Genomic DNA, 18,540 nt, shown 5'->3' with positions numbered 1-18,540 from the left:
ATACTGATAGCTGTAAAGGTTTTGCTTGTTTGGCTCTAAATTTTCAAAATATTACTAACTACATTTATTTTAATGACCAGTCTTAATCTTAAAGATTTCCATACCATTTATAATTTTAATTGATTCCTAGGGTGATTGTTTTTTAAAGAAGCTCAGAAACCCTCGGTTTACATACCAAGTTGATAAAAAGCTTTTGTAGTAGCATGAAGCACAAGGGTGGGAAATTACTTTATCAAAAGGGGTCACAAAGACAATTGTGACTGTTGTCGAGAGTCAGCCCATTGGCTGAAGACAATTTTTAAGGCTTCATATTTAATAATAAAATTTGAATATTTTGTTTTATTTGTTGTTACTTTGCCTTCCTCTGCCAACAAAAGACATTGCAACTGAATACAAAAATTAAACTTGATTATGTACCATCCACAATCATCTTTCACCAAAGTAATTGTCAAATATTGTCTTATATTCACCAAAGCTGTAGCTATGGTGGATCTGGGGGGTGGCATCCGGTGGCTGCATGCAAAGCTTTTGGGGGGGCTGTACTTGGGGACAAAGGTTACTCGGGGTTCCTTCTCTCATTTCTCTCTTGTATTCTTTTCTCCTTCAAGTGCCTTGATGTCTATTTTAAAAGACCACATGATGTAGCTTAAGTATGGAGTTGAACCCGATGACATGATCCTATACACAACTACATGCACTGCTCCAAAAATAGGTTACAGCAACAAATATTCTGTAAGTAATTTAGTTTGCAGGATCTTACATGATCTTTGCATCATTAAGCTTCAAAGTAAAATAAAGCCTTTGGTTGTTTTTCTCATTTCAAGCAGATCTGTTACCTTCTGAGGCTATTGTTCAGTCCACAGGCAAATGTCCAATAGAAAAAAGGCACAACGTTAATGCCAAATTTGCTGCATAAGTTGTATTTACAAGTCAAAAAGTCAATCTTAACCACACACAACATCCATCTGGATTTTAAGAGGTAGCAGACCCTTCTCATAGCTTCTTCAACTGTCAACATGTGTGTACTATATCAATTTAATAACATTACTTTTCAAAAGTGTCAAGAAGTGACTTAAAAATAACAAGAAAATCTGGAATGGTAAGAAATTAAAAACGAGGAAATTCCACTTCTCACGAGCTCAAAAACCCATTCAAAGTTTCAAAGTGTTTTAGCAGATGAAACACAGCTAACAGAATGTTAAAGTCATCCATATGTGAGGGCATTCGCCAGAAGATGACATACATCATAAGCCCTCATGGAGTACCATGTTCAGCTTTCCTTCTCCACGCTGCTACTTCTATGGTCCAAGCTAAATTTATTGTATTTTTACTGGCAGCCTCAGTAGACAGAGCAGAACTGTGAAAGGAATTGCTTTGCTACAAGCCGAGGGAACGCTTTTTCACTTGCTGTGTTATTTTCAGGCTATTTTTAGGAACTACTGGCTGCCCAAGTCTACTGTGAATATAAGGGATTGCAATTCTGTAGATATATTAAGTTTTATATTGTATCAAGTAAGGTCATCATCCAGAGGCTTTCAAAAGTATTCAGATCACCTGAACTTTTCACATTGTGCCGCATGACAACCCAAAACGTTCAAGTATTTTATTTGGATTCTAAATGTGCAGGTGAAAGAAAAGAAGAAAAGTGATACAATGCTTAAGAAAACAAGTATTAAAGGTGTTACATGCATGTGTATTCAGCTCCCCTTACTCTGTCATCCCTAAACTAAAAACAGAGCAGCAAGCTGTCTTCAGACGTCAAATAATTGGTTAATCAGGTCAACCCATGTGTAATTTTCTCTTAGTTTAAATAAAGGCGTCAGACATTTGTTTGGAGAACAGCAGAGAAGAAACACCATGGTGAAGAGCAAATAACACAGGGGACAGGTTAGTGATACAGTTGTAGAAAGGTTTACAGCATGCTTAGGTTATAAAACAATGTCCCCAAGGTCTGAATATCTAACAAAGCTCTGTTCAATCCATCATCTCAATATGGAAAGAGTATGGAATAACCACAAACCTATCAAGACCTGGCCATTTACTAAACTGACTGGCCAGGTAAGACATGCATTAACTGGAGAAGCAGCAAGGAAGGACCATGGTAACTGGAGGAGCTGTAGAGTATGTATTCTGTTTTTATTTCCGTCCCAACTTCAATGGAATTGGGGTTGTATGATGGAGTCGGCTAACAAAGACTTGTGACTTGTGACCAGTGGAAAAATTTTCTGAGATGGCAAATAAGCACCAAACTTTCCAGATGGACCCATGTTTCTGTAAAGAACAGTCAACGGTATGTTTCTTTTCTAATCCAGTGTCTCAGAAATGGAAAGACAGATGTGGTTGCTGCAACTTTGCAATGCTGCCTCTTGGAATCACTTTATGTAAATCATAGATTAAACAATATCACAGTACTTGACATGGGTGGATAAGTTAAACACCACAGTTTTGCCAAATTGATGTCAGTGGTTCAACTACACAGTGTCCGCTGTGATTTCACACACAGTAACATAGCAGGGGTCCTTTCAAATAAGGCACATGGCAGCTTTCAGTGTCACTTCCAATCACAGCCTTGCACGGCCAGCTGCCTATGGCTTCAGCTTTTGTGACTATTATGTGGTTTGTTTACATGAATTCAATTTATCTTTAGTTAGTCCTCGGTGTTACATTTGTCAAATAAAATGGACTGCAGATCCAGAATTACAATTATATTTCCCCCTCCACTGCTGGAGATAAACCTTTTTTTAACAGTACTAAAAATTGGGTTTTTACCCATTTCTGTTTTAATAATTCAGTACAGTAGCATGTAGCATTCAAAAAATCTTGAAACAACACAATGCTGAAGTTGCCTTTGATTCTGCATTGTGATAAAAGACTTTCACTGATATTTTACCATCTAGACCAGCTTACATGAAATCTATTTTAATCTGCAAGACTTAAACTTGTCAAATCAGAGCTAGATTACCATGTACCAAGTACAAATTTCCAAATGAAAACATTGTGATCTTTGATACTTTTGTTATTTGAAAACTAAAATAAAAATAAAAATAAGAGACGTTTGGATGCTATCTAAATCAGAACAAGACAAGGCAAGAAGAGTTTATTTGTCTATCACCATTCATATAAAAAATAATTCAAACTGGAAAACAACCAACAGAGATAAAGGACATAATTCAAAAACATTAATGAAGCATCATAGAGCATAACAACATGAGACCTAATAAAATAAAATAAGGAAACATTAAAATGTCTAAACTGAAGCAAATAAAAAGCTAAAACATAATAAAAATGATAAAGCGATTGTTGACCACATCTGAGGTTTTCAGGCACTTGGGTCCAGGCCTGGGAGCATAGGAATTAAATATTACCTTCTCTTGTTTAGTTCTCGCCTTTGGAATGCAGAGTGAAGAGGTCTCAGATAACCTGAGGATTTAACCTTTGCAAGCCGTGAATTTATATGAATTTTGAATAAGCGTCTACTGTTGAACCAAATACCCAGATATTTATAGGTCTTGATGTAATCAATCACAGAGTCATTTAAAGAGAACATTTTAGGGAGATGAGCAGGTTGTGGTAAGCTTCTTTAAAATAATTAATCATACATTTAGCTTGGCTTGTATTTAAATCTACTAAGTGAAGGCTAGAGAAGGCACGTCGGATGCTATGGAAAATGGTCTGCAGTAAGGATAAAACAGTGGTCAGGGAAGTATTAGAAGTGTAGCTAATGGTGCCATCAGCATATACATACATGTGGACTATCTGTGACAGGGCCAATCTCATTGATATATATTGAAAAGTGTAGGACTCAATATGCTTCCTTGAGGGACGCCTTCGGTTGTAGTTAAGGGATCAGAAAGAAGACTGTCAACTGTAGACGATCAGAGCAAAGATATCTGAACCAGTCCAGACACGACTTTGTGAAGCCTATATCCCATAGTCTGTTCAACATTATTCTGTGGTCCACAGAGTCAAAAGCCTTTCACAGATCAATACATGCAGCCACAGTATTCTTTGTTGTCAATGGCACAAATGATCAATGGTATCGTTAAGTGTTTTCAGTGCAGTAGTAATGCAACTGTGACGGGACCTAGAGCCAGACTGAACCAGATTAAGAATATCGTAAGACTACAGATCGTGTATGAGATTCTGGAAAGACAGGGCCAAATGGAGATGGGTCTGCAGCAATTGAGATGTAAGCTATCCCCCTCCCTCTCCGCCCCCCAAAAAGTGGGATGACAGATGTTGATTTTCAATCCTGGAAGATCACAACAGTTTGAAGAAAAAGAATAAAAATATAGTAGAAAGGTGCTGCAGTGATCTTAGGTGAAGTATTTGAAAACAGTGGGTCTAAAGCATCTAGTCCAGCAGATTTATCACTAACCAGTCTAAGTAGCTCTTCAAGTACATCAGTCTTGGCTACTGGTTGAAATAAAAAGGGAGGAAAAACAGAGGCTGATGACTTAGTGACAGTTGGAAGATTGTTAGAAGAGCAAATAGAGCTGTTGTTGTCCTCTAAAACACAGCCAACTTTCATAAAGTGTCTGTTAAAGTGATCCTTCATTTTAGGTTTGTCTGTGACAATAACACCGTTGTATTTAATAACAATGGCCAGGTGAGAAGGAAGATTCTTGGATTCCATTGTTTCGACAGTGTCCCAAAACCTTCGTGAGTTTGGACCAATAGCAGTTAGTTGCTGCTTAAGGTAGTCTGATTTTGCCTGTCTAATAAACTGGGTACATTTATTTTTTAAAGCTCTGTATGACAGCCAGTCAGATGTGTTACCTTGTATCTTCACTCTGCACCATCGGGTGTGCTTTTGATTAATTAGCTCAGACAGATCGGGACTGAAAAGACATTCATCAGTAAGTGCAGATTTAGGTAGTTCTAAAGTATTAAAGTATTAACCCTAATGCATGCAACACCTTTCAGATCTTCATTTGTAAAACTTTTTTTATAACAAGGTATCATTTTCCTCCTACTCCACAATTATGAACTACTGTGTATTGGTCTATCACATAAAATCCCACAAACATACTTTGAAGTTTGCAGGTATGATGTGGAAACGTTTAGGGGTCATCGCAGGCAACCTCACAGTCTGTTAAGGATTGATGGATGTCTTACTTTTGAGTGAGGTAGTGTTCTGTAAAAGTTCACCAAAACAAATTGTGAAGATTCTCTGAAGAGAAGGATGAGACCATGCCGTGGTTTGCTCCAACTATCACCTCTCAGCTAAGAGATTCTTGTATTGGATAAAAATAAAAAAAGTTAATAAAATACAAGTCAAATGTATAGTAAATAAAAATGTGGAATTTAGAAGTATGGAAAAAAACCAGAAAAAGAAGGAAGCAAGCACAGTAGGTATAGGGAGCAGAGGAGCTCATAGCCGACTCCTCAGCAGACAGAACCATTGGTCTAGTTTAACACATTACAGAGGCTCTGGTGGTCCTGTGTATGTTTTAGTCTTAAATATCGAAGTATATTTCTTTCAATTTTGTTTTTTTAATCACAATATGATTATAATTACATAGTTGATAGTTTGTATTATGCCCAGTACTGTTATGCAATTATGTTCATAATGTTGCATAGTTAAAATCTAAGTTTTAAACAAAAGTTGACTCGCAGCCGATGCTTTGTCTCAGCCTCTATTTTCTGTGGTTGGTCAGTTCCTCGCACACACTTGCTGACTCCTGTCTTCACCTTACCTCACACTAATTAACACTAACAGATTTTTGTTCTGACTCACCCTGCCGACTTGACTGCAACTGTTGCACACTAATGAAGACTTTCTCAGATTGGAAATTGGGGGTAAATCCAGGCAAAAAAATCAAGGTGGTCCCAGCTTTAAAGACATTGAACAATGGTAGTTGATTAACATCAAAGACAGATGCTGCTCTGTCACCTCTTTCCAACAATAGATTTTGTCAGGAGCTTAACATCCATACAAATGTAAATAAACCAAAAGGGAGGAGTAAAGATAGAGAAGAAGCTATGTATGCACACATTAATTATAGGTTATTTGGCTTCTTCCTCAACAATCACAGCTGAGGGACACTGGGCTCTGACACTGCATGACGCAATAATCTGCAGTGACAAAGGCTGTTTTTTTTTCTTTTTCTTAGGTCTGTGCGCATGAGTGTCCATCTGCATCCAAATCTGTTTCTATGTTTGTAACTGTGTATGTAGGCCTGTATGCTTGTATGTCATGGATTCAGGGTATGCAAGTTGGAGAAGGATCTGAATCATAAGATGCTGACAGAATGATGCATGCAGATCATCGAACACTCACGGACATGAACTATACTTACTGTCTTTTTATAATTCTTTATACATTTCATAGTTATTTAGATTGCTACATTGAACATTGTTTTCAATTTTGTAGTGACCTAGTTTGAACCTGACTTGTTTTCTTGAAAAACGTATTACATAAAATATTAATATTTATGCTATTGTTTTTTGCATGATATATTTTATACTTTCTTTATTATATTTTATTTATATTAATTATTTATTATATTAATTAATTATTATTAATAATTAAACTTTACCCTTAGTTTCAGTAGTGTGAATACTTTTGTAAAGGTACTGTATATACAGGAGCTTGTAAATGGAGGTAAGTCTGAAATGAGCTTTCAGAACTGAACAAACACTGCATTAAGATTATGTGTTATGTTAATCTTCTACTATTCGCTAAGAAGTTTTCATAAGTAAACACTTGTGTTTTTGGACACAGATTCCTAACCTCCTGAGTGCATATTTCCTTAATTATTATTTTGCATTATCCATTTGCTTCAGGAAAAACATGTACATAATAAATTACTGACCATAACAAACTGATTGAAAACAGCATGTCATAGCATCCACAAATGAAAGCTCAAATTTTAAGAAGAAAATGTACACTATATATAGTGTAAATGTACTGTAAACTAGATAAAACAACTCAGCTTTCTGACTTTTGTGAGTGCAAGAATATAAATAATGGGAAGCAGTGAGCTAAGAACCTGACCTATGGTGGAGTAAAGCTTTAAATTCATTTATAAATCATTTTGTTGTGTGCAGTCACAATGTCACAAAGGAGTAATGGGTAATAGAAAGGATTTTGGTTTTAATATGCTTCTCATCAGTTAGGTTTAGCATTTAAAACAAAAACATAAGTTCAAGAAAGTTAATTACCTATACAGAGTTGGAGACAGGTTAACCAAGCATGGCATGTTACCTTGAGTGTGTAGATACCAAAGAGTGTGGTCGGGGGCATGGATTTCTTTAAAGAACATCAAATGTACATGTACCAAATTATTATCTGTATGTACCAAATAGGGTCTGCAAGCAGCAGATGTCCATGTGCAGCTCAAATAATCATGACCGAACTGGGTGTGCACACTGAGATTGATAAAATCAAATCCTGTGAAAGGGTGGCACGCCCAACACATGAAAAAATAGGACCAGTGAGAGCAGAAGAAAAAACGAAGCGTGTTTTATAGGAAACACAAGGTCACAAAACAGTTTCAGTTTCCTCGAGGGAAATCACTTTTTCTGATTTGTTCTTTTCTTCTAAGCCACTAACTACTTTTTTTTCCACGCAGGTAAGTGCGTAATGGGTCAGTGCTGCGTGCCGCTGCTGCTCAGTCACTCAGTCTGTAGAAAATATGGCAGAGAATAAACTGAGTCGTGTGTGGAGCTATTTCGGCATAAAAGCTCAGGGGTATTTAACAACAGTTGAAAGTGGCAGAGCACAAGCTAATCCAGTCAGTAGACTCCTGCTGGAATTTAGTTTTTTACATGCTGGACAGGCTCGGCGAGCAAATTGAAGTTGTGACGACAGCCCCTGCCTTTTAGGGAGGAATGCATTTTGTTTAAATAAGAGCGAATTATCCCTTAGCAAGCAAACAGTCGATGCATTACAGTCATTTGAAGAACTGACACAGGAAGTTTCAACTAAAACGTATGTTTCAGTCTCTATAGTGATGCCACTCGTGTCACTCATTCACAAGGCTTTAACAGCCTGTGAACGTCAAGGCAGCTCTATTGCCACACAACTGGCACAGCAATGCCAGGGCACATTCAGGGGTGTTGAGAGCATTCACTGTCTAGCTGCCAGTACAGTTCTGGATGTTAGGTTTAAACACTTCAGAACCTTCTGGCTCAAGGCCAGACCAGAGTCCTGCCCCCTCAGATTCAGCTGTATCGAAAGGAGAGATATAAAATGATTTTAACATTCAGGTTTTGTCAGGACAACGTCACCGGCCAGCTGCCAGTGATGTGTTTATTGAAGTTTGTTGTACTCTTCCAAGCCCTGAGCAAACTAGCAGTGAGATACCTGGGAATTATTGCCACTTCTGTACCGGCAGGAAATGTTCTGAGCAAAAAACAGAACAGACTAAAGGAGAAAACAGTAAATATGCTCCTGTTCCTTAACAAAAAAGTGTGAATAAGGGAAGATTTCGAATTTGGATGCTTTTGTTGTGTTATTAACATGTTGGGTATTTTTTATATTAATACATTCATTTAATGTGAATTAAGATGCAAGTTTTCATTTTATGTATGTAGTTCATAATAAATAAATAATAATTGTTTTTGGTTTTATTATTATACCACATTTTTCACATATTTTGTATGATTGTGCCTTCTTTACAGGTTTGCTGTTGTTGTATTAGCTTGGCTAAATTTCACATACTGCTGCTACATCAATTCACGTCTGGGTTTAAAATAAGTAAACACGCAGATGTCTTGTATTCTTATGAAGCTATGATTTAAAATACACAATTTTCCCATAGGGCAGGCATTAGTGGTGGACTCCAGAAATCTGGCAAAAATAAAGGCATGTTGTAAATTAAAAAGTCATAAAAAGTCTAGCATATAGTTTGCCACGAGCCACGTAGTCGAACAGCAAACATATGGAAGGAGGTGCTCTGATCAGATGAGACCAGAGACTTTTTGGCGTTCACACATCACCATCTGTGCTGCCAGTCACTCTGAACACACCATCCCCAGCATGAAATACAGTGGAGGCAGCATCATTCTGTGGCAATAGGAACATTGCTCAGAGTTAATGGGAAAATAGAAAGAGCTAAATATAAGAAAATCTTAGAAGAAATTTATAATAGAGGCAGCAAAAAATGTGAGAATGGGGCAGAGGTTCCCCTAAATCCATAAATATCGCACCTCACATGCTTTTGCCTTCCTCTAAGATTGGTTACGGCAGAGACAAAAAAAAACCTTCTAACAGGACAACAGAATTCTTACCATGTATGAAACTACCCAGATCCAGCACACCAACCGCTGCTCTTGCTACAGTGCTACTAAACTATAACAATCAGAAAGTTAGGGCCTGTGCAATATGTTTGATTTCAACATGAATTATTTCGTATTGAATTCTTGTTAACCACCGACTTGTTCTCTGTGATGCATTGTTTTTCAAAGTACATCAGTACGATCACAGGCTACCCCAATGGGCCAGTCAGCAGCTGTTGCTCTCATAGTACACTGCTCAAAAAAATAAAGGGAACACTTAAACAACACAATATAACTCCCAGTAAATCAAACTTCTGTGAAATCAAACTGTCCACTTAGGAAGCAACACTGATTGACAATCAATTTCACATGTTGTGCAAATGAATTAGACAACAGGGGGAAATCTTTGGCGATTAGCAAGACACACTCAATAAAGGAGTGGTTCTGCAGGTGGGAACCACAGACCACTTCTCAGTACCTATGCTTTCTGGCTGATGTTTTGGTCACTTTTGAATGTTGGTGGTGCTTTCACACTCGTGGCAGCATGAGACGGACTCTACAACCCACACAAGTGGCTCAGGTAGTGCAGCTCATCCAGGATGGCACATCAATGCGAGCTGTGGCAGGAAGGTTTGCTGTCTGTCAGCGTAGCGTCCAGAGCGCTACCAGGAGACAGGCCAGTACACCAGGAGATGTGTAGGAGGCCGTAGGAGGGCAACAACCCAGCAGCAGGACCGCTACCTCCACCTTTGTGCAAGGAGGAACAGGAGGAGCACTGCCAGAGCCCGGCAAAATGACCTCCAGCAGGCCACAAATGTGCATGTGTCTGCACAAACGGTTAGAAACCGACTCCATGAGGATGGTATGAGGGCCCGACGTCTACAAATGGGGGTTGTGCTCACAGCCCAACACCGTGCAGGATGCTTGGCATTTGCCACAGAACACCAGGATTGGCAAATTCGCCACTGGCGCCCTGTGCTCTTCACAGATGAAAGCAAGTTCACACTGAGCAGACGTGACAGAGTCTGGAGACACCGTGGAAAGCGATCTGCTGCCTGCAACATCCTTCAGCATGACCAGTTTGGCAGTGGGTCAGTAATGGTGTGGGGTGGCATCTCTTCCCTCCATGTGCTTGCCAGAGGTAGCCTGACAGCCATTAGGTACCGAGATGAGATCCTCAGACCCCTTGTGAGACCATATGCTGGTGCGGTTGGTCCTGGGTTCCTCCTAATGCAGGACAATGCTAGACCTCATGTGACTGGAGTGTGTCAGCAGTTCCTGCAAGATGAAGACATTGAAGCTATGGAAAGGCCCGCCTGTTCCCCAGACCTGAATCCGATTGAGCACATCTGGGACATCATGTCTCGCTCCATCCACCAACGTCACGTTGCTCCACAGACTGTCCAGGAGTTGGAGGATGCTTTAGTCCAGGTCTGGGAGGAGATCCCTCAGGAGACCATCCGCCGTCTCATCAGGAGCATGCCCAGGCGTTGTAGGGCGGTCATACAGACACGTGGAGGCCACACACAATACTGAGCCTCATTTTGACTTGTTTTAAGGACATTATATCAAAGTTGGATCAGCCTGTAGTGTGTTTTTCCATTTTAATTTTGTGTGTGACTCCAAATCCAGGCCTCCATTGGTTAATAAATTTGATTTCCATTGATGATTTTTGTGGGATTTTGTTGTCAGCACATTCAACTTTGTACAGAACAAAGTATTCAATGAGAATATTTCATTCATTCAAATCTAGGATGTGTTATTTGAGTGTTCCCTTTATTTTTTTGAGCAGTGTATATATTATCCTAAACACAAAGGAATAGCAACTCGTGAAACTTGGATTTAAATGTTCATCAGTTAGATCTTAGCGTGTGCTAAATCAGTAGCCATGGTGTTGGGGGTGTTTAGTTCTGCAGGTGAAGCCCTAAACCTAAACTGTGAGTGCACTGATTAACTGATGAGTAAGGTAATAGACTGTAATTGATTAGCAGCACCTGGCTGCTGTTCGTACTTTTCATTCCAGCACAAACCCTTTTCTGCACAAACAGGATGGCTAATTAGAGTTTCAGTGCTGGAATTAAAATGGCCTGTCCTCAGTGCCAAAGCTGCTCAACCATTCAGGCAGAGAAGGCAGTGCTGAAAAATCAAAGGAAAAATAAACCACCAGATTAAATATAGAATTTACAAGCAATAAAATAACTACACAACTTTGGAGGTATCATACTACACCTTACAATGTTTCGAACAATATATTAAATTTTACTAGGTATAAATATAATTTGTTGTTTCCCTAGTTCAGCGCACCTGATTTAAATGACTGAATCGTTAGCCTTCAGGTCCTGATGGCAAGATGAGGATCTATGATCCCATCTGAATTAGCTGTGTTGGACGAGAAAAACATTGAAAACATCCAGGATATCGACTCTTGAGGACTGGAGTTGGACGCTGCTGCTGTAAATTGTTTTTGGTTTCCTGCTTGCTGGTGAGCAAGTTAAAGCCTTATCTGGCTCCACAAACTTTCAGAAGTATTGAGGTCTAAAGACTGGCTACACCACTCCGTGATCTTATTGTGCTTCATCTTTAGCAACTCCTAAAGATTGAGGTCATTGCCATGCTTAAAGAGCCATCTGCAACCCAACTACAGTGTTATGGCTGACATAGAGGTTCTCGTCCAAGAGGTTACGGTACATGACCCCATCCATTGGGTCCTCCAAGTGGTGATGTCATCAGGGACCCTTAGCAAAAAAGAAGAAAAACCACCCTAAGACCTAATACATTGCACAAAAAATTAAAAGATCACTTTAAGGTCATTTGAACTGTGGCCTCCATCTGCAAAACCATTCCTGTCTTAGGGGTCAACCTATTGTTGCTCTTTTAATAAACCTGTTGTTGATTTTATTAACACCAAAACAGCTGACACTGCTTAACAACCCCCTCTACTACTTATCTGACCAGATTAATATCCCAGAAGTCTTACTGACTTGATATTATACTCTTTTAGCAGTGTATTTCCACCACCATACTTAGGGTGTCTACTGTGGGATGTCTGAAGCAATCGTGCATGAATTCGTAACTGCCAGGAGGCTGTATTCTACCCACTTTGGCAACCGATAATCCAAGAAATACTCTATATTCTACGTTTTCTCTACTTTAAGTCAATTTAAATTAATAATCAATAAATAGCAATCAGCAAGGGACCATGTACATTTATAATAGTTATTTCAGGGGTCATAATCTGTCATTTTACGAGTCACCTAGCCCAAATCCACAGGAATGCTGCCCGAGTTTGGTATTCGGACTTGGAGGGTTCACATATACCCTCTACAAAAATTAATGTACAAAAAAACGAATACCAGCCAGGATGTTTGAAAATTAAACAGAAAAAGTTCTAAATTATAGTTTTACTGGAGGTTGATGGCAACTTAAACTACATGTAAAATTACAAACTGGAAACGGTTACAAACACAAAATATTCAAACTAACAAAAGATAAATTCATTAAAAATACAATATAGAAAATAAACAAATTTTTCAGGATGGAAATAAATCTGTTTGTTTAGGAGATCTGTCTGAGCGACTGTGCATATTTGTCATTTATTTGGAATATAAAGGAGCTCCAGCAAAGCAGTGGAAATAATTGATTCATCATAAAGATCAAGTCAGAGATTATGGAAGTAAAAGCTGAGATTAAATCCTTCTCTGGTAATATCAGTCTAAAGGAAATAGGGCTATCATCTTTTAGGTTTAGCTTTATCCCATCACCTATCTGAGCCTGCAATTACCAAAAAGCCTATTACAGCACCTAGGACTGGCATTTCAGTTTTACTAGAACAGGAAAAAATGTAAGTGTCATTAAATAAATCTGTGATTCTTAAAGGTCTACTACCATATCATTTATTTTGAGGGAGGGGTTGATAAAACTGAGGCAAGCACAAAGGTTCCAGAGGGTGAAAAAATTAAAATAAACCTTTTGTTGACAGCAATCAAATGGTGTTAGCATGTATTTTGCTTGTTTTCCATAAAGCCATAAGAACTAAAAAGACTTATAAAACCTAAAAGTGTTTTAGAAAATTGTAATCTGTTGCCAACATGATTTATAGATGTTGGAAACACAAGCGGGTCTGCAGATTTTGTCTCATGCTTTTCGTTTTTTTTAGTTAGAATTCATTCACCTTAAAAATGATATATTGATGCAATGAGTGCTGGCTGAAAAGTAAAACAATGTATAACACATGCATCATTAGGTATCAATTAGTTAAAAACAACACAAAAAATACATATACTGTACATCTACCGAGATAAAAAAAAAAATCTATAAACTTTTTATGTTGAATAAAAAGTATGTGTACCTAAAGCTTGCAGCTGGAGACAAATTTAGAAAAATTGTCAATTCCAAATGCGGATAACCACGTTTTTCTATTTAAACAATTCCAGTGTTGGACAATGGCTGGTGCAAGAGTCAGTTCTAAACTGGTTCAATAAAACAAAAGGTTCTGAACACCTACATATCAAGCTCGAAACTTCATTATACATTTCTGATCTCTGATCAGCATTTATTAACACCACTAAAGGCATGAGTTACACACACAGTTTCAAGTAGGATTTAGAGGTATGAGCTGGTGATATTGAAACACCTGACAGTCCTTTTATAAGGCTCTGCAAACCATATTTATTTATGTTGAAAACAACAATTGTAAGTTAACTCTATTTGATGCATTGACTGACATGGATCCATACCAGCACTTATGTGATGCTAGCACTTGCTTTAGCACTCTTTTGTTCTGCTTCAACCACTGAAATGAAATGAAAAGTGGTTTCACTGTCAATGAAAGAATCCCTTTTATCAAAAGCAGTAACAATGCTGTAAGTGCCTTGTCAAAACATCATTTTATTTTTAATTTAAGGGAAAAACTATAAAAATTGCATATTTGGACTAGTAATGCCTAAATGAGAAATCATCAGGTGACCAGAACCAGCTGCTTTTCAGTTTGACTGGGGCTGACAAATGATCGCCCAGCCAGAAAAACCTCATCTTTTTCCAGTCACTGAAAGCACCGAACTTAAACGCTAGCGGGTTGTGCTAACAAGAACACTCTTTAGAGTTGTTACTGTAGGAATAAGATTCAAAGCTCAAAGTTAGCTGTTCTCAGTATCAGTGAGGTTTTTAAAATGCAGTCAGAGTCAGCACAGAGATGTTAGAAGCTATTTGAAAATAAACTATTTTCTATGAGATCACGAGACATTTCTTTAGCTAATTAACGGCTGTGGAACAGGGAGCGAGAGCGACATATTTAGCGGAAAACAACCAGGCGAAATAGAATGCAGAAATGTTGGTAATCCTTTTTGAGTTTTCAACCTCAGACAATGCTGTGTTAGTAACGCTAGCTGCACTAACCGGTAGTATAGCTAATCACTACTAGCAGAGGCTCAAGACAGTTTAAAATCTCAACTCTGAAACCCTTTCATCTTTATTTTAAAATGCAGGTACTTCTCAGTAAATTGGAATATGAGTTTGATGGTCCGATATATACCTATTTTCTTCTTTCCTCTCCTCCTTATCTTAGCTTCCTACACTTAGTAAACTTTAGCACTATTAGCGATGTCATTTGTGTCTCATTTGAGCATCTGTTGCCATAAGACTCTGTCCAACTGGCTAAATATTACATTAGCATAAAAATTTCATAAGACTTGTCATATATTAGGCAACAATTATTGCAGTCTAGATAGCCCTTTGCGATATTAATATTGTACACAATGACATTGCAATGATAATTTAGTTGCAATATATTGTGCAGCCTTAATTAAAATGTTATTTTATTGGCCTAATGTAATATTCTAATCTTCAAAGAAATTAAATGCTGCCTGTTTATTAGCTGTAAGTGGAAAATCATCATAATTTTCAAACATAAAGGCTTGAAAACATCAGTCTGTTTATAAATCTATTTGATGTGTTTCATTTAGTGAACTGAGTAACTGAAGTTAATGAACTTTTCCTTAACATTCGAATTTAATGAGCTACACATGTATTAGTAAACCCCCATTTTAAAAGAGTTACTCTTAGACACAGAGTCCTGCTGCCCCTTCTCCTGATATAAAAATGTATTTACTGCTTATAGCAAAAGTATATGAGGAAAATGAAACAAATAGAGTGATTTGTACAAATACAATGTGTGTCTCCGCAGCAAACACTCAACAGCAAGATCATAAAACATTTACTGAAAGACATTTTAAAGTGAAATAATGGCATGGGTACCAGGCTGTTAATCTGGCTGTGGTTCTTTGTTGTTTTAATACAAGTAAAAAAAAAAACCTATAGCATCAGCCCTGGGTTACCATTGGAACAGTGTAGGTGGTAAAACCTATAAAAGAGCCTTCATGGATTTATAAGCCCAAACAAGCTTTTACATTATTTTGTATTGCTTGAATATTATTTAGACATTAATCTAAAACATCAGAATTCGACGCCAGCTTAGATTTGTCACGGACAAGACACTTAAAAATGATTGTCAATGAAAATTTTTCCATGCAGGAACTCAAACAAATTTAATTAAATGAATACGATTGATGGGGATTAGATGATGTTTTTTCATTGGCAGCATTAAACCTCTTTACATATTATAAGGCTAAGTCCTGCTTTTGGGGAACACTTATGCCACATTTAATATTATTAAATGTGGCATAAGCTCGTGTCAGAGTTTATCTGGGATTTAAAGAAACTCAGGGTGCAGTGGTGAAACACACTAAGCACCATCACAGTGCACGATCTGCCTACCTGCACTGTATGCATGTGTGTGCGTGTGAGCTACTGTCAAGTTCAGAAGAAATCAAACTCACCCCGGCAGCAAAACCCAAACTTCCATCCAAGATCTGCTTCTGAATAGGGCAGGCAAAAAAAAGGAAAAGCACGCAGGTCAAAAAAATCAATGTGTTGAATCGCTGACAGCTTAAAAGCAACCGTTCAGTTAACCTCTTTGTGATACTCCCTGGCAAAGATTGCTGAATGTCTAAAGAGTCACATGTAAGACTAAAAACGCAACAATTTAGTAGCAGAACCACTCAGTCTACAGATTGATTTCCCGTGTGGTGCTGCAACACAATCTCAACAAATCCAAAAAGATGGCAACAGTAGCTTAAAACGTGTAATTTGAGCTCAAAGGAAGCCCAGACTCTGAATGTAAAGGAAAGTTAAAATTCCATCTAACAAAAATGATGCTACACATTTTGGTAGCATCGTAAAACCACTTCTTATTGATGAAAGTAAGATTGTTCCTTTTGGTCTCAAGGGTCACATAGAGTTTGTCAGACGACCCCAAAAACTGAAATGCAGCCACAGTAGACTCTGAAAACAAGCATTAAAGCATCATGATATGGGGTGGTTTCTCTTACTATGGTGCCGGGCCTATTTCTATACATGGCATCATTGTTCAGTTTGGATATATTAAAATTCTTCTGTAGAATTAATATCTGATGACCCTAAACACAACAGTTAGCAAGCAGCATCTTGACCAACAAAATCTCAAGTTAATCAAGAAGTTACGGAGGGGCCACCCCAATCAAAACTGCTGTTTCTGAGGCAAAACAAAGAATTGCAGAGGAACTCATGTTGTTCACAGGTGAAGCAGTTCTCAGAAACAGTGGTTATACAACTAAATATTATTTTAGTGATTCACAGGAATGATACATCCTAGAGATGTTTCAGTTTATACAGTAAATAGTTTATGAAGAAAAATGCAGACTCTGATAATTTGTTGAACAGCCCAAAGTTCATTTCTCTAATGTGATTAAGAGATTGATACATTTTCTTCATGGATTGATTAATGGAAATAAATACTTAGCAAAGAGTTTCGAGATTTACTCACATTGCTATGATTTTGAACACAACTGTACATGTTCACGGTACATATAATACATATGACGATGAGGGCCCTCTGATTCAAGTTTACCATATTAAGCATCGATGCGGAGGATTTCCACAGGATTCAGATTCTATTAGTTAGCTCACATCAGTACATTTACATTATCCTGAAACCCCTCCTGGTTGGATTTTTGAGATTTAAAGTTTGGCCCCCATCATAGTTATATTCACCACTGACCTGATTTTTTGCCTCCTACGCTGACTATGCTGCTGTCACCATGTTAGACTGGAGGTAAGGTATCAAGCTACACCCTGTGATACTCTTGTATTTTTTCTTCTTCACTCACATTTAAAAAGCTGCAAAGCATCTTACAAACACGTGCACTTTTGATTTGATTTTAAAAGCCTCTAATATGTCAAACATGTTATCAACAAAATTGAACAAAAAATAGTTTTTGTTAGGTGCCACTGGGACACTTCTATGCAGGGTGTCATCTTAGCCTGTTTGGTAAATGAGCACTGACATGTAGCTATTAAAAAGGTTGGCTCATTTTTTTCCAAATGACGGGATCAATCAGACTGTTTTGGGACAGTCTTAAAATTTTTAATAAACAAGACAGGAAAAGAAATCAGTGGGAGATCTTAATTAGAAAATAGGACAGTGTGCCCAAAAAATAATTTCTCATAAAGTTTGCACAGCACAGAAAGGAATGTGGTGAATGGAAGACTGCTGCGCTCTGAGTGGCTCATTAATTGTTAGAAACAGACAAAAAACTAGCACCTCAACTCAAACACAAACTTTAAATATGAAAAAAACTGGAAAGCATAGCAAAAGCATGAAACACCATTTACATAGAAGACAGATTGAACTGTAGCATTTGCAGTGGAGGCTTAAAGGGCCTAATTGTAAAGATACTCATACCACTGACTTGCTCACTAATTTCTGTGCTGTGTAAAAGTATGCATACCCCTTGAACCTTTATAAAATAACTCAAACTCAGTCAGATTGGATATAGAGCATGTGGGAACATCAGTTTTCAAGTCTTGCCAGAGATTGTGAGTTTGATATAGGTCTAGATTTTAATTGGTCCATTCAAACACATGAAAATGCTTTAATCTAAACCAATCAATTGCAGTTCTGACTGGATGTTTATGTCTGTTGTCCTGATGGAATGTGAACCTCTCCCCTAGTCTAAAGTCTTTTGCTGCTTCTAACAGGTTTTCCAGGATTATCCTGTATTTAGCTCCATCTATTTTCCAGTCAACTCTGACTAGCTTCACTGTCGCCATTGAGGAACAGCATTCCAACAGCATGATGCTGCCACCACTATGTTTTACCATGGGGTTGTGGAGTGTTTAGGGTGATATGCAGTATTAGTTTTCACTACACCTAGTGTTTTGCACAGAGGCAAAATATTTATGGAGGGTATTCTGGTCCATTCACTCCACAGGTCGGTGCTA

The 18,540-nt window shown here is 37.9% G+C and overlaps 1 protein-coding gene across 4 annotated transcripts in view; it reads right to left on the bottom strand.

Annotated features, from left to right (window-relative positions):
• LOC124875723 (zinc transporter ZIP11-like) overlaps window positions 1–18,540 on the bottom strand; it is a 210,338-nt gene that overhangs the window by 184,178 nt on the left and 7,620 nt on the right. For all 4 annotated transcript variants that reach the window (XM_047378067.1, XM_047378069.1, XM_047378068.1 and 1 more), the window contains exon 3: window positions 16,059–16,097. In XM_047378067.1, the coding sequence (XP_047234023.1) occupies window positions 16,059–16,097 (39 nt within the window). The remainder of the gene's footprint in view (window positions 1–16,058; window positions 16,098–18,540) is intronic.

Source organism: Girardinichthys multiradiatus, chromosome 10 (genome assembly GCF_021462225.1).
Source record: "Girardinichthys multiradiatus isolate DD_20200921_A chromosome 10, DD_fGirMul_XY1, whole genome shotgun sequence".
In the NCBI taxonomy this organism is placed as follows: Eukaryota; Metazoa; Chordata; class Actinopteri; order Cyprinodontiformes; family Goodeidae; genus Girardinichthys; species Girardinichthys multiradiatus.
This window is presented reverse-complemented; position numbering and strand designations above follow the sequence as displayed.